Source organism: Marmota monax, unplaced genomic scaffold, assembly GCF_021218885.2.
Source record: "Marmota monax isolate L192 unplaced genomic scaffold, Marmota_monax_Labrador192_F-V1.1 WCK01_AAM20220418_F8-fsc00071, whole genome shotgun sequence".
Classification (NCBI taxonomy): Eukaryota; Metazoa; Chordata; class Mammalia; order Rodentia; family Sciuridae; genus Marmota; species Marmota monax.
In genome coordinates this window covers 5,045,001-5,068,755 of record NW_026695217.1, presented here as the reverse complement: position 1 = coordinate 5,068,755, position 23,755 = coordinate 5,045,001, and the positions used below count along the sequence as shown (strand labels likewise).

The 23,755-nt window shown below is 43.8% G+C and overlaps 1 protein-coding gene across 5 annotated transcripts in view; it reads left to right on the top strand.

Moving 5' to 3' along the window:
- Ryr2 (ryanodine receptor 2) overlaps positions 1 to 23,755 on the top strand; it is a 596,528-nt gene that overhangs the window by 144,004 nt on the left and 428,769 nt on the right. For all 5 annotated transcript variants that reach the window (XM_058575026.1, XM_058575025.1, XM_058575027.1 and 2 more), the window contains exon 2: positions 19,775 to 19,894. In XM_058575026.1, the coding sequence (XP_058431009.1) occupies positions 19,775 to 19,894 (120 nt within the window). The remainder of the gene's footprint in view (positions 1 to 19,774; positions 19,895 to 23,755) is intronic.

Below are 23,755 nucleotides of genomic sequence, written 5' to 3'. Positions count from 1 at the left end.
TGGATGATTCTGCAGAAATCCTGCTGAAACTGGAGTAAGCTAAAATAAGGAGGGGCTGTGCTCTTGACTTAGGCAAGTAAAAAGTGCATGGAGGCTCTTGGTTCAAGCATGATTGTCTGAGGTTTTCAAGTGATGCTATTCCAACTGGCCCCTGTTTCTTGGCTGTTTTCCTCAGTGTTAGCTTCACCTACAGCAGGTTTTCCTTGGACATGGCAAGGTGTTCACTGGCAAGCAACTCCAGACCCGTATTCTTCCAGCCCTGAGTCTGGTTTCCTGCTAGGATTGAGTCTCATTGCACCAATGTAGGCCAGGTCCCTTGGAAGGTGGTGCAGATATTGTGGGTATGGTCACATCTGTCCAAGCCACTTGGGCAGTCCATGGGAGAGGTTTCCCTGGAAGATGAATACCATGGTGTCTTACCAGAGGGGTAGTGCACTCCGGGCTGTCTAAGCAACAGGTGGCCTCACCCTTCTGCCCAAGAGTTGACATTCATGTGCGTCCATGTACCAGGTGCCATTTAGAAATGTAGGGAAAAATAAGTCTTTCTACGTTTTGTCCCTCTCTAATTCCAGTCTGCTTCTATTACACAGGTAGAGAGAAAGCTCCTAAAATGTGTCTCACAAAAACCAAGAAACTCGCAGTTTGATTTAAAAAATAATTCTTAATCACTGTTTTTATGTTGTATCTTCACTTGTTAAAGATGGCTTGTATTTGTTATATTTGGCCTCTGTCGAGGGCCTTTGGCTCTGCTTGAATGCCTCTCTGAGGTATGGGCTGGCTGTGTGTCACTAGCCACCCCAAACAACCTTATGAGAGTCCTACACAGGCTTTTCAAGGAACCACACTTTTCAGGGCATCCGCACACGCAAGTGCGGGAGGAAGACAACTCTATTTTGATATTGGTCCTGGCCCAGGAACAGTAAGGACAGGGCCAGAATACACAGGGAAAAGTTAGCTTTTTAACTTAGAAGTGGAGGCAAGCTGGGGGTTGAAAACACATCTTCACAAATTTAGACTCGGGTTTGGTATCAATTGAGATGTTTAAAACAGTGTATTACACAGGGAGGAAAACCCGACAAAGACAACATTGCCAGAGGGCAGTGCTGATCAGAGATTTATGGAACAGTTTGGAATTGGGAAATCTCTGCTCCTCCTTGTAGAATCTAAACAGGTTTGTAAATCAGCCATGGTGGAACACTGTATTTTAGCAGCAGCTTTGTCTGAATCCCTTTCTGGCTGAGGCTCTTCTGCTGTGATGCTGGCTCCCTCACCTGACCTGCTGAGCCTGCGGCTTTACCTGGATCCCCAGCCTGTGCTTCCTGAGGCCAACTGCAGGCAGCATGCTGTGGACACCAGAGTTACGTATGAAGCATCGAATACCCTAGTGACATTCATTGGCTCTGTTACTTGTTAGAAAAGTAATTGAATCTTCTTCCTCTCTGTCCATAATTCTTCAGTCTTATTGTTTTTATTTTCTTACTATATTTGTTTTGGTTTTTGCTTGGCAATAGGATTCCGTCTTGTGATTTTTACTATTTATTTTCAGATGGTTTGATTTGGTGATCATTGGCTTAACATATAAACTCAGTCAAATGCTTTAAATTATGCATCATATATGACTATCAATTTTAGTGGAAGATGAATAAAAATTTTAATTCAAGCTACACCCCTATTTCTGGTGAAATCATTATTTGTAATGGTTATTGGTATTAATTAAAAGTTACCTTTATCAATTTTGTGTTGTCTAATACTGGCGCTAGTATAAAAATTATCATCTGCTTCTCATTTTAACTTGAAAGAAAAAAAAATCTTTCAACAATCTATGGCTTCTCATAAATAGTTGGACAACAAGTTTCTTTCCCAACTTTTCTGTGCAATTACTAGAGAAGAAACGAGGAAGAAATAGCCCTCAAAAGTGCTAAGTAGTCCTGGAAGAGTAAGCATTTAAGCTTGTGAATAAGTAATTGTTCCTTAAAATCAGCTTTTCAGCTACAGCTGCATTTTTCTTGACATTTCCTTTAGCTTGCAAGTTGTAATTACATAGACTCCATGGTTGGAGTGCCCACTCGCCCACCCGCCCTCTCACCCTCTGCCTGTGGGAGGGTTCCTGCCAGGGGTGATCTTTGAGAGGCAGTTACCTTAACTTAGGGAAGGAAACAGGACAGAGCCCACGCATATGTCAGGGACCAGTGAGGCGCCTCACATTCAGCTGCCGCCGCACACATCCTCCTTGCAGAGCTGCTGGCAACCGGCTCTTATGACAGCCTAATGAGCTGCCCCTCATTGGCCACCCTGGTCCCCCCAGGGGTGTGTGGCTCCAGGAAGGTCTCAGAAGAGGAAGGCTTTGTGGAACAAAGGCTGATCCTGGGGATGCAGGTGACAGGTGGGACAGAACCTGGTGGCATTGAAGGACCCAGAAAAGTCGTGTTTTGAGTGTGTGTGTGGTGGGATCCGTGCTGACTATGCTGCAAGCAAGCAGAGAATCCAGAATGTGGCAGGCGGGTCCTTGTGTCAAAAACGACACTGTAAGTGACCAAGGGCAAGGCAGAGCGGTTGGAGGTTTGCCTGCACCTCCACCACACCTCACGGTGCTCACGGGTGTCCGCAGATCTGACTGGGAGTTTAGAAAGGTGCCCCGCAAGTTGGAAAAGTCCTGTGAATCCACAGGGGGAAAAGTGCTTTGGGTCCTGTGTCAGTCACCACATGATCAGGGCATCTTTTGCTCCTCAATATCTTCAACATGAACTGAGGGATTTTTCTTGATTTTATTTCCCCTCAACAGTCATTACCCAGAGATTCTGGGCTGGAAATTCCTTCTTTCTTAATCCATATGTAATTTAGTTTTGGTGTGTGGTACATGCCTCATGCCTTCCTCTTGCTGGAAAAGGAGCAAAGGGCATGTTTTAAGTTGCTGTGACACGCAACTGAACCAGTCAGGGTCACTCCAGGTGAACTGAGCTGGCTACTAAATAACCACAGAGACAGAAAACACCTTTATTGGGGGTTCAGTGATGGCTCCTTGACCCGAGCTTCCACAAATGAGGCAAGGGAGGCAAGCAAAAGAGACGGCTCGCCTGAAACCCTATTTATTGGGGGGAAGACATTGGAGAAAGTTCCACTCAAATAAGGCAAGGGGTTGGGTTTCAGGGGGTTGCATGGTTGTGTCTTGTGCTCAGCAAATTGACTGGCATCTTGGAAGGCCACACCCATCTCAGGTGCTGTGTGGGGATCATAGGCAGAGCAAGTGAAAAGGACATGTCCGTCACCCAGTCCAGTCAGAGCAGCAACCTCAGTCCAGTCTCCTCATGTGCTCAAATGCGCATAGCTCACACATACAGCCCATGGCTGGCTTGTGAAATAAGTGGGTATTTGTTCTTCAAGGCATGTTAAACAGTGAAAGAAGGAACCCAGTTTCCATGAGAGTGAGGAACATAAAGCCATGATAATGTCTTGCCACAGAAATGTCTGGAAAACGAACTCAGGGTTATCAAAGACACAAAGATGGGCAGACGCTGAGTGCTTTTAGATGCTTTTTCCATGTAAAGATGTAAAAGCATGTTGGGTTGAGCCTCTTTAATATCTGGTTTTAAGGACCAGTTTCTATCTAGGCGCAGTATCCACCGGAGCTTCAGGAATATTCATGACTTGCCTCCACATGAAATGTGGTTGTTCTGAGATGCACGGTGCGCACCTTGCTGTTATTCCTGTCCTGTGACCTCTTCCTTGTTATGGTTTGTACGTGAGGTGTTCCCCTCACGTACAAACGTGTGAGATAATGTGTGAGATATGTGTGAGATAATGCACGAAGGTTTGGAGGAGAAATAACTGGGTTACAAGAATCTTAACTCAGTCAGTGAATTGATCCCTAATGGGATTAATTGAAGTGGTAGAGAGTGGCTAGAGGAGGTGGGAATGGGGGCGTGGCTATGGGGTACGTATTCTGTATCTCAAGAGTTCAGTCTCTCTCTCTGCTTCTTGATCACCATGATGTAAGCTGCTTCCATCTGCCACACACTCTGCCATGTTCAGCCTTGCCTCCAGTCCTGAGAAATGGAGCTGGCCTTCTTTGGACTAAGACCTCTGAAACCATGAGCCTTCAAATAAATTTTTCCTCCTCACAGTTGTTCTGGTCAGATCCTTTAGTCACAGTAGGGAAAAAGCTGACTAAACAGAAATTGGTACTGATAAGTGGGGTCATTGCTGTAACTGATCTGACCATGTGGATCAGAAGCTTTTTGAGCTTTTTGGAATTGGTGGGAGGAATTTTGAGATGTTTAACAGTGCAACTTGGAAATGCTTTAGGAGCCTAATGGTCAATTCTGGTGGGAGCTCAGAAAACCAGAATGGCAATAGGATCATGATCAGTGAAGACAGGGCTCCAGAGCATTCAAAGAAGGATTCTATTGGATTTTGGAGTATTGGCCATTTATGTTATGTTCTGGCTGAGAAGTTGTCTTCATTTTGCCCATGTCCTAAGACTTTCTGTGAGGCTGATTTTAGAAGTGATGGACTTCTTAATCTGGTTGAAGAAACGTCTAGGCAGGAGAGCATTCAGGTGGTGGCATAGATACTGCTAGCAGCTTTTAGCTAAATTTATTGTGATAATCAGGAGCAGAAAGCAGAGTAGAAGATTTGGAAAAAGTGAAGTTGAAAGGCTCCAGTAAAACTGCACCTAAGGAAATCCTAGTTGTTAAAGATAAGACCACCACTAAAGAAATGTTAAAGGCTTTGCCTAGAGATAATAAGAAAGATGGCTTGAGGGCGTCTCAGGAGCTGGCAAGACCACACCATCTCAAGCACAAGGGGATAAAGGTAAAAATTCTCGAAGAGACCAGTGGGGCGCCCTTCTTGCACAAGGGGACCTAAGAAATTTTTTCAATGTGTTCAGTCACCCAGACATTCAGAGACTGCTGCAGCAAGGGTCCCAGGAGGCTTGGCTACTGCTCAAAATGGCGGCAGATCTTGGTGTCAACCACATGGTGCTGGCTCTGCAGGATGCTGGGGTTAGGGATTAATGGAGGCTTCCACCAAGATTTCAAAGAAGGCTTGGGAGGTTAGGCAAAGTGCAGCAGGGTCAGAGTCCTCACTGCTGTGACTAAAAGATCTGACAAGAACATTCCACAAGATTGCCTCTGCCTTTCCTGGGTTTCATATCCTGTGTAAGGGCCTTATGGGTGGTCAGTTGTCCCCATGACCGGTAGTGTGCTACAGAAATGGCCTGTGACCTCGTTCATAACCTTGTGGCTAATCCACGTTATCAGCTGGCCACGGGCTGGTGCTTCATAATTACAAAAGACCTTTTTTTTTTTTTTTTTGTGTGTGTGTGTGTGTGTACACATGTATGTTTAATTTGATCTTTATGATAGCTAGCTATGTGATGTTGGCAAGGGGTAAAGGTAATTTTTTTCTCATTGAATCTCATTGAAGTGGATTACCCCAATGCTGAACAGCTAAAGAGAGGGGTGATATTTTAACTCATGTGTCTAACTACTAGCTGGAAATTCTTTGTCTGCCTGCCTCAAAATATCCACAGCCCTAAGAAATTCTGCTTGTTGCCTCCTTTTTCTGTGTCTTCGAAAGACTAGTGTTGATTTTATTATTTGCATCTCTTCACTCATTCATGCCTCAAATGTTGACTGAGCATTGTCCAGGTGGAAGGATGGACTTAGCTGTAGCCAGAGGTTCTTGTCCTTTGGGAGAACAGTGTAGGAGAAACACCAGGAAGAAGTGTGGTGAACACTGGGTGTCATGGTCCTGGGGGAAGCCCTTGTGTGCCACAGGATTTGAAGAGTAGTTAACTTCCTACCTGTGGAGGTCAGTTTCTCTGGTGACTGTACAGCCTTCCTTACAGCCTCAGGAAGCATTGGCTGGGTGAGGTGAACTGGGGAGTCCCTCTGCAGAACCGTGGTACATTTGGCAGCTGGAGGGACAGCAAGGCTGTGCAGTGGATGCTCATCGTGTGGCTTGTCCCTTCCTCCTGCTGCCCTGGTGTCCTGATTCATCATTGCACTGTTACATGCACTCCGTCATGACTGCCATCCACTCCTCCAGGTGCTCTGAGGGCCTCAAAATGCGTACATTTTCTGAGCCCTTAACTCCTCACGTCTGACTCACTTACATACTAGCAGCATTTGATCTTCTGAGCCACTTGTCTTCTAGCATGTTCTGTCATAACACCACATGTTCTGGAAAGATTCTGGAGCTTGCAGACACTGTTCGATTTCAGTGTGTGCTATCCAGTGCTCGAGACCTTCACCTCAAGGGGCTCGCGGCTGTCCTGGCAGGTCACTGTCTTCTGTCCCTCTAACCCCTCATTCCCTGGCAATGACCTTACTTCCTACTTCACTGAGGAGACAGATGCAATAGAAAGAGAAGCTTCTACACCCACCCACCTCTAAACCATCCTCTGCTTTTGCTCATCTCTGGGACTAGAACCTCTGCCTGGCCCTAGATTGCAGTAGATGCACTATCTATCTCTTGCCCAGCCTCCAGATTTTTTGGCTTTATTGGATCTTCTTGGGATTATTCCCATCTGCTTGTGAGAAGATGGCAACATCTCCTTGCTCTGTATTTCTCAGGCATATCAAGGACACTTTTCTCAGGGTCTTCTCCCAAATATCCTTGCAGGTTCACTTAGACGAATGTCCTCGTATCCGAGAGGCCCTTCTCCATGGCCTGTTTAGAACATCAAGTCCCCTTGCTTCTCTGTCCCACTCTGCTTTGGTTTCCTCATGTCAGTTTCTTAACAAGCATGTATCTGCACACAGCTGTATAGTTTATTGTCTAGTTCTCCTACTTCTGTTGTTTTGGTCCCCTTTTTCCATAGTTCCCAGAGGAGAGCTTGAATATGGCACGAGCCCCCCCAGACCTCCTGTCTGATCCACATTGTCTTGAGCTGCTGGCCCTTTCTCTAGGCTTTACTTCAGGCACTGTGTCTACTGCTCTGCTCCCTCACCTTGCAGCCCCTCTCTAATCCCTCCTTTCTGGACCTTATCTCCATCCTCCACTAACAGCACTGACCACCGCTGAGCACCGCACTGCCGAAGACCAGGGCAGCCCTCTGCCTCCTTGGCACTCATCTTCTGCTTAGCGTACCGCACTGTTCACTGTCTTTCCCCCTGGAGCCTGTTTACCTCGCCAGGCTCCTGATCCTCCTTCTATGGTACAGCCCATCCTCTGTGATGGTTTTGTGTCACGTCCCCCTCCTCCCTGCCTTTTCTGCTCCTAATCTGCTGTGTACAGGGTCCAGGGTTCCTTTTAGATCCTCCCGTCTTGAGTGAGATGTTGATGTTCCTTGTTTGAGTGATTTGAACTGGTATCAGATCTTTTAATGCATTCTTCGTGTTGGTGACACCTAAGTATCTTCAGCCATCACATCCCTGAATCCCACCTCTGATTGTCCAACTGCCTCTTGACCTTGCACTTGTATAACAGTCATCCCAGACGGAACTCGTCTGAACTGGACCTCACGTCGTTCCCCTGCCAAACTGACTCTCCCTGGCATTCTCTTTCAGTAAAGAAAACCACCTCCTGCCCAGGTGTTTGGTGCAAAAACCTCATGATCACTCTTTCCCCTTTCTCCATCCCAAATCGGCAAATCTGTCAGTTCTTCTTTTAAACTGTATGGACTCTGACGTTTTTCCAGCAATTCCAGGGTGATAGAAGCAATTACCCTTGTAGGCTGGGGCCACAGTAAGAAGCTTCCATGCTCCCAGCACAGTAGCCTGCATGCTGCGCCAGAGAAAGGTGTCATGTCTGTCATTCTCCTGTGTGCATCTCCATGGCTCCCAGCATGCTCTCACTGAATGCTGAAGCCCTTCCCATGGGCTGTGAGACCCCTAGATCTTCTCTAAGTCCTTCCTCCCACCACCCCAACAGCCCCCTTGGGCTCCCAGGGCCCTTCCCCTGAAAGCCCTTGTGTTTGCTGCTCTTCCCACCTGGGGTGTTATTGCATACCGCCCCTCCCAGCTCTGTGCAAGTTGTGGCTCAGGAGAGTTTCTGACCACCTGGTAATAAACCTCTTCATTGCTCTTGACTTTGACCCTGTCCTTTTTATTCTTGGATTTTTTCATACCTAATGTTCAATTTTCTAGTTGCTTATTATCAATCTCTCCGAGTGGGAGCTCAGAGATACAAGAACTTGTTCTGTCTTGTGTTGAATGAATGAATTTAATCGTTTCAAAAATAGGAAGGAGGAAGGAACAATTATTTAAAATCTTGTACATTCTGAGCCATCTTTCTTGGGTACTTGGTATAAATTATACTTTTGATTAATCCCTTAAAACAATCTCCCCAAGATAGGATTTCATTTATTTTCATAGATGAAAAAGTTGTAATCACAGTGATTATTCTTAGGAGAGCTGGGGTTGGAGCCCTGGGTGTTTCGCATGGAGGAGTAATGCTCCTGCAGTTACTTCATGTTGCCTGCCTGTTATAAATTAAGGAGTAATCATATTGTAAATTGTCATGATAGGACTTAGGTTTCCACCTAACAGATGCAAATGCTGGGATGCAGTGGTAGGCGGGTTGCCCAGGACTTCACTACCAGGACGTGAGCTTCTGGTGAGCATCGGCTTCAGAACTTTGGTCCTGATTTGGCCTCAGGGGCTCTATTTGTATAAATACAAGATTTCTGACAAGTACTTAAAGCATCTCACTTTATCTGGGTAAATTTTATTTTTTTTTTTAAATTTTTTAATATTTTTTAGTTTTCGGCGGACACAACGTCTTTGTATGCGGTGCTGAGAATCGAACCCGGGCCGCACGCATGCCAGGAGAGCATGCTACCGCTTGAGCCACATCCCCAGCCCAATTTTAGGTTTTTGTCCATGACATTTGACCCTTCATAAATTGGCCAAGGCTCATGTTTGTGAGTGCCAGGCTAAGCTTTTCAAAATCTAGTTCTAAAACTTGCACCATGGTTTTCTTCCATGTACAAGTGACCTTTAGTGGATCTTTACAGTACTGGTGTTGAGATTAAAGAAAGTTGAGCTGCAATCTGTTCTGCTTGTACATAACTTCTGCTGCCCCAATGCATAGCCCGACTCTTACCAGAAGCACACATTGCTCAGGTATAGATCACTATTCACTGACTCATCCCCAGGCCAGAGAAAGGCCCTCTGTTGAAATACTTGAGATGGCAAGAAAAGTGAGGGGATTCACTGAATGCCCACAAAAACCTAGGAGTTGGTGGTTTACATTATAATTAAATAATTGCACTTAAAATTGGCAAGAAAAAAGAGAAGTTTAATAGGTCTGCTAATTACAGAAATGAATTGAAATCGCAATGGTTGAAATTGCAAACTCTTACTGTTTTTCAAAAGCAAATCTAAGAATCCCTAGATGAATATTAATGTCCATACAAATAAGAACTGGGAAACCCTTGTGTAATCATAAAAGTGGGGATACATGTCAAAACATATCTCAGAGACAAGTTTAAAATTACTTATGTGAGTATTGCCCCATGCTCCATGTATTTGCTGAAAACTCTTTTGATTTTATTCTTGGGTACTGGTTTACTACAAATCTATCCTGATTACTGTTACATTTTTTTTCATTTAGTTGGGAAACTTTGTCCTTGTTCTGTGCATTACCAGAAAAATACAACTGCTGAAGGTCATTGTATTGTGCAATACAGAAAGGGCAGTGTCCTCTGAAGTCTGAAACTACCTCACCTTGATGGTGAGCTTGGGATGTGTGCATTCTATGTCATTTAAGAAAGTCAACCAAGGCAAGCTCTATAGATGTTTGAATCTTGATTTTGTTTAGTTGTCTTTGGCAGGAGGCTGAAACCTCATCTCTCCAGAGATGGCTGGTTGTCTATGAGGAGATGGTGAGTCGGGCTCCAGATCGTTCGTGGTGATGCTAAAAGGGTCAGGGAGGGCAATTCGTTGGTGCAGTTGCTCCACATGGATGGATTTCTCAGTGCATGTGAGGCTCCTCCGATGGAGACTATTACTTTTGCTAAACTGGAGTGGAAAGGCATCGATGACATGTTTATGTTCAGAGGCAGCGTGCGCCTTCTGCTGGCCTGGCCAGCTGCCACCACTGACGGTTGGAAAATTGAGTAAGAGGTCTGAGGTCTTGATCGTGTCTGATATTTGGGTGTTTCTGTCCAGCTCCTTGTGGCTGACATTACCCAGGCCCACTGTGACAGCTGGCCTCACAGCCCATTATCTCTTACATGCCATCTTGTGTATAAACTTAGCTGTAAGAGTCGTGAGTACAGAGCCACAGATCACTCCTGAAGCTCTAGTTTTTAAGATCAGCCCACATTACGTCACCTTGCATAAGATCACAGAGCCAAGAATAGGTGTGCCCATCAGCAAAATTCCCAACAAGAACAATTTGGAAGAGGAAAAAATTTATTATGGCTCACGATTCAGAGGTGCAGTCTATCGCCTGCTGACTCCATAGCTCTGGGCCTGAACTGAGACAGAGCATGGTAGCAGAAGGGCATGGAAGAGGAAAGCAGCTCAGCTCATGACCGCCAAGAAGCAGAGAGAAATGGAGGGAGGAACCAGGGACAGGATCTAATCCCCATGGGCGTGCCTCCAACCATGCCCTACCTGCCTGCATTTACCAGCCAGGACACCAGTCCTTTCAAATGATTGATCCACCAGATGGATTAATCCACTGATTACATTTTAGCTCTCATAATGGAAACATTTGGCCTCTGAACATTGTTTTATTGCCCATCATGAGCACTTTGGGGGACATCTCATATCTAGACCATAATAATAGTCAAGCTGGTAATGAAATATCCTTTAGCTCCCTCTATTAAAAACAAAGCCAGAGAGCTGCACTCAGTGTTTCCCATTGAATATTTTCAAGGGATTCTCCTCTTGTACCTTTTCACAGACCCATATGTGAGTGCTAGAAAGGACCCTGGAAGAAAGGACCCCTATCAGTGGGGAAGTGAGGCCTAGGCAGCCACGGTGAAGTCCACACAGGACCACGTCACTGCCAATAAGGACACGATGAAGGGGAAGCATAGGTTTCCCTCAGAGCTTCTGTCGTGTCCTCACCCTGTCTAGGAATCACTGTCCAGCCACAGGTGCACATCATGATCAGTGGCTTGCAGGTCACTCCTTTCTGGACCTGTGGGTGGTTGGTGTGGTGCACCTGGTTCCTTCCTTGTTTCCCGCTGGTCACTGCATGGAATGTGATGCTTACAGGAAGGGATAAGAGGACATTGGCCCCCACAGATCAAGAAATGCACCCAAGAAGCAAAAGTAGCCTGACCACTACAGGAATGGTAGGAGTGGAGTGTGGATGGCCGTGGCCTTGGAAGATCCTGCCCATGTGGCCAGAGGAACTGGGCCAAGGTGAGCTTGTGGATGTCCATGTTGGTGACAGTGCTGGACACTGAGGGATGTGATGCTGGGTGAAGAACTCATCACTAACGGAAGTCTCAGATGTTTCATGAACACTGGAAGCTGATCTAAGCTGTAGGGAGTCTAGCAGTTCACCAAGGCACAGAGGTCTTCGCTCCATGTGGGAAGCTCCGTGATGGGAGAAGGCAGTAGCTGTGTTCAAGCTACTCAGCATAAATGTTTCCAAAAGGAAGAAAACTTGAATTCTGTTTCTAGTGTTCTATGTTACAGCAGTATTAAGTCACTAAATACATTTTTGTTTGAGTTTTTTTTTTTTTCATTTTTCTGTTCATTTGTAAATCATACAGAATTTTTAATGCCTGGACAAAAACTTTAAAGTCCATGGCGCAATTATAAACCATGATAATTTTCCCCAAAACTGCTTGAAGATAATCATCTATATGGTTCTATACTATCATGTAAACTGAGGACTTAACGTTTTTTTTTAAACAAATGTAGATTCAATGAGTCCCAAAATACTAGCTTGTCTATCTTAAATTCTCATTTGCTCAGTTGAAGTACTTACTTTCTGTAAGAAAAAAATATAGGTAATATGTTATTTGACCACATGCTAGAGAAGTCTAAAGCAATGGTGGAATAAATAAACTGGCAAACATTAATCCTAGCACCTGCGACAGCGTAGGTTCTTGGTAAATGCAGTGTATGGGCAGGATCCGATCACCTCTCTGCACTTCTCCTGCTCCCACCTAGTCTAGACCACCATCTCCCCCGTGGCTGGTTGCAGTTACCCCTAGTTCACACTGCGCTCCACACCGGGGTTGTGGCCCAGTGGTTCTCCATTTTCCCCAGTACAAGCTGAAGAGCTTATGCTGATTTAGAGGGCTTTTATGCCAACCTCATTGCATTATAAACTACCATCCTCTCCCTGGACTGCTCTGCTCTAGCTACAAAGTTCTTTCCTGCTTGTTTTATTTCCTTTTGGAGATGGGAGCTCAACCCAGGGCTCACGAGTGCTAGGCACACACTGAACCGGTGAGCTCCATCCTGGCTCCTTCCAGTTCTTTCTGTAGCTAAGACTACAGGGCCTGGGGGGCTTTCTCCAGCCTTCCTTCTCCCCAGGAGGCTGCTTGCTCTTCCTTCCATGTCCTTGTTCACAAGTCACCCCCTCCATGAGGTCCTGACGGTTCTAGTCAAACCTTCTGTCTCTAACCGATACAGCTTTTGATGCTTGTGTTCTGTTTTTGTTTGTTTCTTAGAACTTTTCATCTTCATAACATCAACATAATTATAAATTTATTACATTTGTGTTTATTGGGTTTCATCGCTTGCCAGCACATAAGCCTAATGAGTTTGGGGATCTTTGGTTTATTTGACGATTTATCTCAAGCACTTAGACGTTTCTTAGCACATGTTGTATCCCTAGCAAGTATCTGTTAAATGATGGATGAATATTTGGAAGAAGCTGCTGCTGTTGTCATTGGAGAATTATTTTTCATGCTGTACTATTTCAGCACACTTGGCAACATTTGTTATAGAAATTACGTCTTATTTACTCATCACAAAACTGCCTGAATACAGTATTCTAACTCTTTCTCCCCATAAATATTAGACCTCTATTCTAAGTGGTTTTAAAGTCACAGGAAGTATACAACAGAAGGAATTCAAACCACACCTTGTCTTTTGAGCATTTACTATGTGCAGTGATCTAAGATGGATGATATGATTGCCTTAGGTTTTTACTAAATCATTTATACCCATTGGGCACCTGGTTTCTATGGAATGGAATCTCACCTTCTGGACAAATAGCTTTTTAAAAATATGTTTGCTTTTTAGTTGTAGATGGGCACAATACCTTTACTTATTTTTATGTGGTGCTGAGGATCGAACCCAGTGCTTCATACATGTTAGGCGAGCGCTCTATCACTGAGCCATAACCCCAGCCCGACAAATAGCTTTTTAAGTCAAGGCTAACCCTGGAACAGTTCTCATGACATAACCCAGGGAGCACACCAGGTACGTTTAGTAAATGTGAATTAACCTTTTGGAATGCAAGCATACTAAGTAGTTGGCATGATGTGAGGGGTTTTGTAATGGCCAGAGTTCTTAAGAGTTTCTCAAGAGCTTTGGAGAGTATAAGATGAATGATTGGCTTAGATTCTGTATGCAAACAGCATTGTTGTAATAAAAGTTTTACTATGCTTATGTGGAAATAAGGAAACACAAGGGGCCACTTGCCTTTTTCAGTGATCCAGTTGGGCTTTATATTGATGCTGTGGATGTTTATGATATGTGAAACATTTGTCACAGTTCTGACAGATAGGCTTGGTAATTTTCTTCCAAAATTGCTCTATTTCTTGGCTCCATGAAACCATGAAATCACTTATTTGGGTCATACAATACTAGCTTTAATTGGAAATTAAATAGGCTCTTAACCTTGGCAATTCTACAAAGAGACCCATCCATCAGCATGAAGGCACGTGTTGTGGACAATCACAGGTAGACTGGGATCTGCAGTCACTTCAGCAGTACGTTAGTTTTGCCAGGTGCAGTGTTAGGCAATGGAGATGTACTGGGGAATGTGCCTGACCTCATCTCTGCTCTCTTACGGCTGCTAAGACCAGGGGATGTGCAGAGGGGCGGAATGTGCTCTGTGCGAATGGAAAGGGGCAATTCCTACCTGAGAGTAACTTACACTCTCGTGGTTGATGAAGTCTGTTCCTTGTGTTAGAAATCTTTTGGGAAGTTGGTAGGGAACTGCAGTGGGAGGTACTGGGGGCAGTAAATGAACACATCCCTGAATGCTAAAGACTTCAAGGTATTCGTGTGAAGAGGTTGAATACCTTCTGTTTGATGTTCATTGGTTACAACAGAGGACAGAACCCCTTCATATGTCACCCCCAGGTTCCTTCCCATCCCTCTCCAGGGACTCCCATTCCTCTTTCTCTATTCTACTGGTCTTCCTTCTATTTTCAAGAGATCCTACCCCCTCCCCCAACCTTCTACCTTCCACAAAAGAGAAAATAGATGACCCTGGCTTATTTGAGTCTGGCTTATTTCATTTAATGGAATATTCTGAAGTTCTATTCATTTTCCTACAAACGATAGCACTTTGTTGTTCTTTGTGGCTGAATAAAACTCCATGATATATACCACTTTTTCTTTGTCCATTCACCTAACCTGGTCCCATAGTTCGGCTATTGCTAATTGTGCTAGTGTGAACGTGGGTATGCATGCATCACTGGAGTGTTCTGACTTGAATTCTCTAGGATTAATGCCAAGGAGTGGTGTAGCTGGGTCATGTGGTGGTTCCATTTGTTATTTTATTCGTTCATTCCACTATTACTTATGGAGGCTTTCTTGTGTGCTAAAAGTCTGCTAGATTCTGGGGCTATAGTTCTAAGAAAAAAAGTAGATTCAATAATCAAACATCACTGAGCACATAAATGAGTGCATAATGACCAACCAAGTAAATTAACAGAATACAGTGGTGCAGGAACACAAGACAAAAGAATTGGCCTAGCCTGGTGTACCAGGGGAGGCTCGTGCCTAAAAGGAGGCCTGAATTAAGATTCAAAAGATAAATAAAAAGCTTGGTTGGTCCATGCCAGCATCTCTAACCCCACCAAACACCTGCTCTGGGCTATCAGATACGCCCTTAAAAACCCCTAGGCAACAGACAGCCATTGGCATAGCTCTCTGGGCCCCTCTATGGGAGTTCTGGTTTCTGTCTATTAAGCTAATCATGTTACTTTGCTCTTACCCTGTGTCCATGGATTTCATTTGAATTTGCAAGACAAAGAACCCACCTGATGTGCATGCTCCATGTTCCAGTACTAGCACGCATCATCAGGCTGGTCATTCATGGTTAATTACAGGTTTTGAAAATTTAAAAGGCAAAATGACAATCAGAGTAGAATCTATTCTTGTAGAATTTTGGGTTTGGATCTGATTTCTTGTGAACCAAGTCTAAATGTGTTGTTCTAGTGAGGGACTAGAGCATGAGACACAGGAACTCAAAAAACAAAGGAGAGTGAAGGGTGAATATTGAAGGGCATTTTTCATTTCCCCAAGGTAAGAATGATGGGAACCATGTATACACAAGCCTTAGATGCTCCACTGGCACACACAACCAGATGTGAAAGCAAGAAATGTGAATTAGGGCTGAGTATGGTAGTGCATGCTTATAATCCCAGCTACTTGGGAGGCTGAGGCAGGAGGATTGCAAGGTCAAGGCCAGCCTCAGCAACTTATTGAGACACTCTCTCAAAATGGGCTGGGGATGTGGCTCAGGGGTAAATTGCCTCTGGGTTAAATCCCCAGTATCCCTCACCCCCTAGTGTGAATTAGGAGATGGCACTTGAAGCCAGGTAGCAAAAACTAATTCAGAAGAGGACTTACAACCTACCAAGATGTACCTTAACTACATCTGTATTCTCTTAACTGAGCAGTGCTGCTCCTGGATCTCGTCAGTGTTAGGCAGTGTTGATCTTAGAATGTGATCCCCATGTGCATCATATATGTGTTAACAATACCCAGATTCACCATGTAGGTCCCAGTAAAGAGGAAAACCCAACTTATGACAACCTCTGAAATGCGAGGTCTGTGTGCTGTCCAAGGGCAATCATTCTGGAGAGTCTGCTTGGAGGTGAGAGAGAAGCTAATTAAAGGGACCTGGCGGTGGTTTGTGTTTTGGTGTTTGGTCCAGCAGGCATTTGGGATTTATTATATTGTGTCAAAAGGGAACGTTTCACTTACTGAAATGTAACATAAAAGGTGCTCCCAGGTAAAGGAGCAGACGCTGTAGGTCACGTCAGGTAAATTCTGCCATTGGAAGCTGAACCATGACTCAAGGTTCTGACTGTAGCCTGTCTCTTTGGCTGAGCAGGGATCGCTTAGATGTAGTGTTGGGCCTTTGCCAACCTCTCTGTAGGCGACATTAAGGCATTAGGTTGAAGGGAAACTGAATAAGTGAGTCAGGATGATTGCAAGTTCAAGGCCAGACTTGGCAACTTTGATCTGTCTCAAAATTCCCCAAATTTGATGGGGTGGTTTAATGTCTTTCAATTCAATTATTTATGTAATTGGAATTTACTTGAAATTGATAAGCATTTCCACACAAGCTGATTTTGTCCAAAGTATGGTACTGGGGACTGAACCCAGAGCCTAGTCCATGCTAAGCAAGTGCTCTACCACTGATCTATGTCCCCAGCAGACTCATTTTAATATTCAGCCCTTCTTGATGCTTTCCACACCCCTGTAAGGGCTACTTCTATCTATTGGGAGCCACATCCTTTCTGGGACCCATTTTTGCATCCTAGAGCCTCAGAGTGTGGCCCTTGTTCTTGAGCATTCATTAGAAATAAAGCCTTAGTCCCACCCAAGACCTACAGAATCAGAAAGTGTGTTCTGGCAAGATCTGTGGGTTGCAGGATGCATGTTCAAGGTTGAAACGCACTCCCACACATGACAAACATGGTAAAAATCAACCCAGGCAGCAGATAGGGGCTGATGACTTTCAGAGCAGGTTTAATGATCTGGTTCCTGGAAACACACAGGATAAATCCTCTTAGCAAGCAGTTACTCTGAGCCTGGCTTTCCTCATCTGTGTGTGTGTGGGTGCCTTTGTGTCCCAGGGGACAGGGAGGATTAAAGAGTGAGAGCGGAGGCAGGCACAGCATGCTTCTGGGAAATCCAGTGTGTTTCTCTTGTGCAAAGCTTACTTAGTAGCACTGGTCAGACGTTTGTCCCCCAGGTTTATGGTCTGCTTTCACCCCCCACCCCCACTTGTTGTCCTCTTATTCCCAAGCTCTCCTTAATTAGTACATTAAAATAATTGACTAAACGGTATTCAGATAGTCTCCAGCATCCGAAAAAGAGTCTTTAACTGGAGAGTGTCATTTATGTGTCAGAGCTGGTTCCACAGGGCCAGCGAGATAGCAAATACACCCCTGGGGATGTGGTAAGGCACCAAGCACACCAGCATCTTTTTCTTTCTTGTTACACTATACATTTGAAAAACACCATTTGTCTTTAGCTTGCAGATTACATAAAGTACTTTGTGATTTTTTTTTTTATTATGGCCATGCTAAGCATGAATTTACATTAACATGTATTTATATGAAAATCAGGCTCCTTTTTTTTAAGCAAATGACTTTTCAAATAAAATGAATGTTCACTGAAAATTAATGAGCATCTGGAGGGAAAATTAGGAGGTGGTTGTTGAACACTGGGCTTTGCCTGTGGCTGGTGCTGTAAGGGCGCTCTGAAGTACTGCTGCTACTGTAAGGAAAATAAAAGCAAACACACAGGATCACAAGGGTTTTAAATCCAAATGAGAGTCGCTTTTCTAACATGGCTTTTTTCTGTGAGTTAAAAAAGCTTATTTTCTGCTTTTTAAGATTAATTCCATCTCGACACGTCACTTTTTTTAGAGAGAATTTTTGATATTTATTTTTCAGTTTTTGGCAGACACAACATCTTTGTTTGTATGTGGTGCTGAGGATCGAACCTGGGCCGCACGCATGCCAGGCGAGTGCGCTACCGCTTGAGCCACATCCCCAGCCCCATCGACACGTCACTTTCACTCTGCTATTCTGCCTTGATGAAGGCAGCCTCTGGATATACTTGTGTCCATTAATATTTTGAGTCTCTTTAAAAGGTTTGATTGAATATATTTATTTCCTTATAAGTCTTTGCATTTGAAATCTCAAAATACAGATGGCTAAATATCTTAGGCACTTGCTATTTGGAACCTATTAAAGTGAGAGCTTTTGTTAACATACAGCTACATCTCCCATTTATTTAGTGTTTATTTAGTGCGATCTGCATCTCACTGTCTTAAGTACTTTTTATCTCATGATCACTTTAGAGATTAGTTTCCTTGCCTAGATCATGCAACTTAGTGAAACGAGAGTTTTGAGATGAACTTCAATTCTCTGCTTCTGACAGGTGGGGTCCTACAACCTGCAGATACCTGCAGCTAAAAAGTGTGGCAGCTCTTAATGGCAGGCCCTGGCCTCCAGGGTTGTGGGAGACCCCCGCAACTCGTTGTGAATTTCTTTTTCTAGCTTCCTATCTTGTGAATTTGAAGCATGGGCTCCGCAGATCAGGATGATGTGTACATATAACCCTGGGATTTACTGAAGAACAAGAACAGAATTCTGGCAGGCTCCATAGCAGGTTTTCTCCACCACAGCAGTATTGTCCAGGGGTTCCTGTAGCACCTGGATCACTGGGATTGGTCTAAACTTAAGCTCCTTAGGGTTTGAAAACAGTACCAATGCTATTGGTCCAAGCTTATGCTAATTAGAGCTTGGAAATGTACTAACGCTATTGGTTAGCTCTGAGTTTCATTTACATTTGCCTTATTTGCATTTTCTCCCAATTTGGGGAAGGGGGAGCTTGAAGTCACTGATTGTACATGCGCAGTGGGTGTCTTCACTGCAGCTTCAGTGTGGTGTGGCTTCTGCAGTGGCATCTCAGCTGTGTGCAGGCTGGGCTGTGGCTGGGTGAGGCTGGGTGATAGACAGGCTTGCCCCGGCTCACCTGGTAGTGGCCCGCCTTCCCTTAGGCCTGCTATGCCTGCTCCACATGGCCCTGAGCGGTATTTGCCACCTGCGCTCCAACCCACCCAGGCCTGTCCCACTGCTCTGCTGTGCTTCTCAGCAGGGACCAGTAGGCCAGCTGAGGCGAGGAGTGGTGTCACTAGTACATAGCAGAGTAAGGATGGGAATCAGATCCTGGTAGCTCTTAGGTCCGTGCTTCTTGCAGTACTTATGCCCGTCTGTACTGTCATCCCATTGATCTTCTTTCCCATGTGCAGCTTTTCCTGTAATCCTGCTTCATTAATTGGAAGCTAGTGTTGTATTTCAGAAGATCGAACTAATAAATGGCCTCTCTGTAGATTTTTAAGCAGCCCAGGATCATTTCCAATATGATCAAGTAGCCAATGCATGGTTGAGCTAAGACTTTCCAGTCAATCTGAACCCAGAAATTCAGTTACCGAGTTACTCCCTGTGTTAGCAGGCACACATGTCATTACACAGCAATCAGAATCCGTCCCATTCTTGATGATACTTGATATCCTAGAAATATGTCAGAGAACTTCTTGGTGATTCTGATGATTAAAATTGTGCCTAAGAGTACTAACAGGAAAATCCTATATTTTACTATTACTATATTCTCTGTGGGAATCGGGAATAACAGCAAGAAAAGTATTGATTGCTCTGAATGGCAGTCCCCATTCTCTTCCACCCAGTTACCTTTTTGCAAATAAAAAGGGCTTTGGGAATTGAGTCTACTTTTATTTTTATATTTTTGGACAGTTGTGAACATTTGGCTCAGGTTTTTTAAAAGCACAAAAAATCATGTTTTTCTGGATATGATTTACACTCATGGTGTCCAGTCTCACCTTTTCTTCCCTTTCTCCTCCTTTGCAGGATGATGAAGTGGTTCTGCAGTGTACCGCAACCATCCACAAAGAACAACAGAAACTGTGTTTGGCAGCAGAAGGATTTGGCAACAGACTTTGTTTCTTAGAGTCCACTTCCAATTCCAAGGTAGGATGCAGCCTTTCAGGGCTGTTCCCACTGTTGCGTTTCACATGGCTTTTACGAGCCCTCTATTATTTTCTGTGGAACCCATAAAATTAAAAAATGCTTTCATACTTCAGTATGGAAGTTTTTAGGTAAGCCTCTACTGGACACAGAGAACTGGAACTTGTGAACAAATGTAGACAAAGTCTTTGCTCCGTGAAGTTGATTGTAGTGGAAAAATAAATAGGGGATGGAATTTCTGGATGGTTAGGGCCAGAAAGATAAAGGGAGAGCTGAGGAAGATTTGCCCTGGTACAGAGTATTTCAGGAAGGCCTTTCTGAGATGGCGACGTTTGAACAGCCTGGAATCAAGTGAGAGAATGAACAGTTCTCAGTTCTGGAACCTTCCACAAGGAGGAACCAGGTAACTCAAGGTGGGTAGGAGTGCACGTGCAGAATGTTTTCATAACTGTGAACAAAGTGCTAGTGGCAGCCGCTGAGGCCTCCAAGGGACCAGCCGTAGAAGGCCTTCCAGGCCAAGATAAGGAGTTCAGGTTTCTTTTTAGTGTGAAGGGAGGTCATGGGGTGGTGGCTTTTGGTTTAGCATTTTAAAGATTACTTTGGCTCCAACATGGACTTGAGGCTGTAGCGAGATCAAGAGGAGAAGCAGAGGCTCTTTGGGAGGTGCTTGCTGCAGCCTGGTGGGAGCTGGGTCTTCCAGCTCTTCCTCTGCCTGGAAGTGTTGGCAGGGGAGAAATGTGGGTGGGTCTGGAACATGCTGTGAGGACAGGCTGGGTTTGCTGATGGATCAGACAGTGCAGAGGAAGGGAAGGAGAGGAAGCGAGGGTATCTCCAGGGTAGGAAATCAAGGAGAAAACCGTCAGTTTAATACTTTGGTTTAGCCTGTTGTAGATTGCACAGTACTTCGACATGTGTGATCTCATCTAATTGTCCCAGTAAGAAGAGCTGTCATTGTCTTCGTAGTCATTGTGCAGATGAGACAAGGGAGCTAGCAGAGGCCCAGGACTGTTCATAACTGCTCAAGGTGACCCCAGGCAAGAGGTCAGCCATGGCTTCTCACGTTTGTGCCTGGGGCTTTGAGCTTCACATCCTTGGTGTACTCTGCCACTGAATCCCTTTGGTGGTTCTGTAAAATAATGAGTGATGTGTATATGTGTATCCTTGTTTTACTGTAGGAATTTATGCTAAATAACAATATTATATTAGTTTTTAGCAATACATTATGCATCTTATAGTCCTATTTAGATTTATTTTAGTTTAACAAGGTTTTTAATAGGACATTCCCTTTGTACAACTTAATGGGGACAGGTTCGGTTGTGAAAAGTACTCCTTAAAAAGCTATTAATCATTTCATTGTGGTATTTTCTCTGTGGTGTCTGGTATTTCTGTGGTGGCTAGAGGCAGGCCGATATCTTTAGTTAATCTGTTTTTTGGCCTTCTATTTTATATTGGACATTGTAGTAGTTGCTGTTCTCCCAGTTCGCTGATGAAAGAGCCCATTTGCAAAGCTAAACAAGACATCCTGGATTCCATAGTGGGTGTTATCACCTCATGGTCAAGTTGAGCATTGACTTAGGATGTCATCCATTTAAACTGCCTAGTTCCTGTCAAGGACCCTTGACCATGCAGTTGCCTCTAATGACTTAATTAACTGAGTATTTTAACACTTCTTATTTTCATGCTATCTTGTACATTTCTGATTTATCTGAAAATTGACATTTGACATCAGATAACTGGATTATAAGGCTGTTTTTAAAGTTCTTACATGGACTGGGGATCTGACCCAGGGCTACAACACTTAAAATAAGGCTGTTGGTTCAATTCCTGGTATTGCCAAGACAAACAAAACAGTTGTTTAAGAGTTCTTACAATACAGGTGCCCTTTTCTCTTTGCCACTTAGATTGCTAACCCTCACCCCTGCCCCCATCAGTTTGTCTCATATCTCCTTTTGCCTTTTGCCCCTGACTTGGAAGCCCTTCCTATACTTCTCTGCCTGCTGGAACACTGCTTGTCCCCCAAAGCCTGTTTCGGACACACTCTTCTGGGTTACTTTTTCTGAACACACCATATTTCTTTTTTTTTTTTTTTTCCCCCCCGAGTACCGGGGATTGACCTTTGTCTACCAGTGAGCCGCGTTTCCTGGTCCTTTTTATTTTTTGAGAAAGGTTCCACTGCTGCCCGTGCTGAGTGCACAGGGATACCCCTCCCAGGCCACATGTCCCTCTGCACCCCTGAGGGCCAGACATCTCATTTATCTTTTATCCAAGCACGTGGTGTTGAACTAATAAAATTTAATGGATAACTAACTTTGAAAGGGAACCAATAGTCTTTAGGCTGATTAAATATTTCCTTCTAAGACTTTCAATTTTCTGTAATAACTGTCAAAAGTGTACATCTTAGTTCATGTTTTCAATATGTAAACCTGGATAGAGCTGTACTTCACACTGATGTATCTGGATTTGATATTTGTTGAAAATGGAATGTTGCCTTTACATTTTTTTTTCAAATTAGCATCTCCTATATTTATCATAGATGTAGGGAGAACAGAATAGTTATTGGCAATAACTAGTGAGACACGGTAAATTATATACATGCTCCCAGAAACAGTCCTAGGAATACCTCAAGCTACAGAACCATTTAACCATTACTTGTTCAGACTGATCTTTGCTTGCAAGTGAATGGTTCATAATTGCTGTATTAATGGTCCTGAGAAAACAGAAACATTTAAACCCCAGGACACATTTAGATTAATAACTCCTGATTCATAACTATGGGTATTTACTATGTGCCTCTGTAATAAATAGCTTCTCATCTTTGTCTCTGTATTTTGGAACTGAGAAGTTGGGCTTCTTAATTTTTAGGAATTAGTGACCTTGAGACTAACTGACCTTGTCATTAATAAAGATTGAGTCAGAAGTGAGAAGTTACCAGGGAGGCCGAGTTCTTAGTCTTCTTGAATTACGATGTAAAAGCAGACACAGCCACAAACACAGTAAAACTCCAGACTCACAGAACAAACATAATCTAAAGCAAATGGTGGGGTTGGGGGTGGGGAGAGACTGGTCAGGTAGGTTCTTTCTGGAGCAGTCTTGGTCCTCTAGGCTTTCATAACTAACCAAATAAAGCTCCCTTCCAGGACAAAGCCCTGCTGGCGGTGGGGGGGATTGTTGGGAATGGAGTCTGTAATGGGTGGGGGGAGAGGCAAGGATAGAGAAGGATCAGGCAAAAGTCATAGGGGGAGGGGCAGAACTGATAGAATTCATAAAGAAGAGGCCCTATTTTTCCTAAGGAAAAACCATGGGGTCAAGAGCTCCAAAGGCCAGAGCTAACACAGCTAGGCGGCCTCCATTAACAGAATGTGGCACCTCAATTTTTATTTGTCCACTTGGTATTCCTTTGTTGCCTAGTAATTATATATAATCAGGTATAATTCATAATATATAAGTTCAGTAGTCCAATTTATATACATTACATGATTATAATTGTTTTTATATATAATTTACATATATAATTTTAGATATGCAAAAGAGTAAGGTGCAGAAACAATATCTACAGGCAATAAAAAGTTTTACCAGATAAACAAACTTAAGGCTGTGAACTAACGTTTCAAAATAGGTTAAAAGAATTTCAGAAAATTGGAGACAACATGAAAGAATAACATAAATTATAAACTTGAAATAAGACGAGTAATAACACTGGAAGATTGCAGAAAGATAACAGGAGTAAATTATAAATTAAAGAAAACCTAATTTTAGTGGTGGAGACTGACCTCGATGGGATGCCAGAGTGTACATACAGGTAATGCCATCAAAGAAATACAAGATGGAAAAGAAGTCCAAAGGGAGTGAAGAGTGAGAAAGACA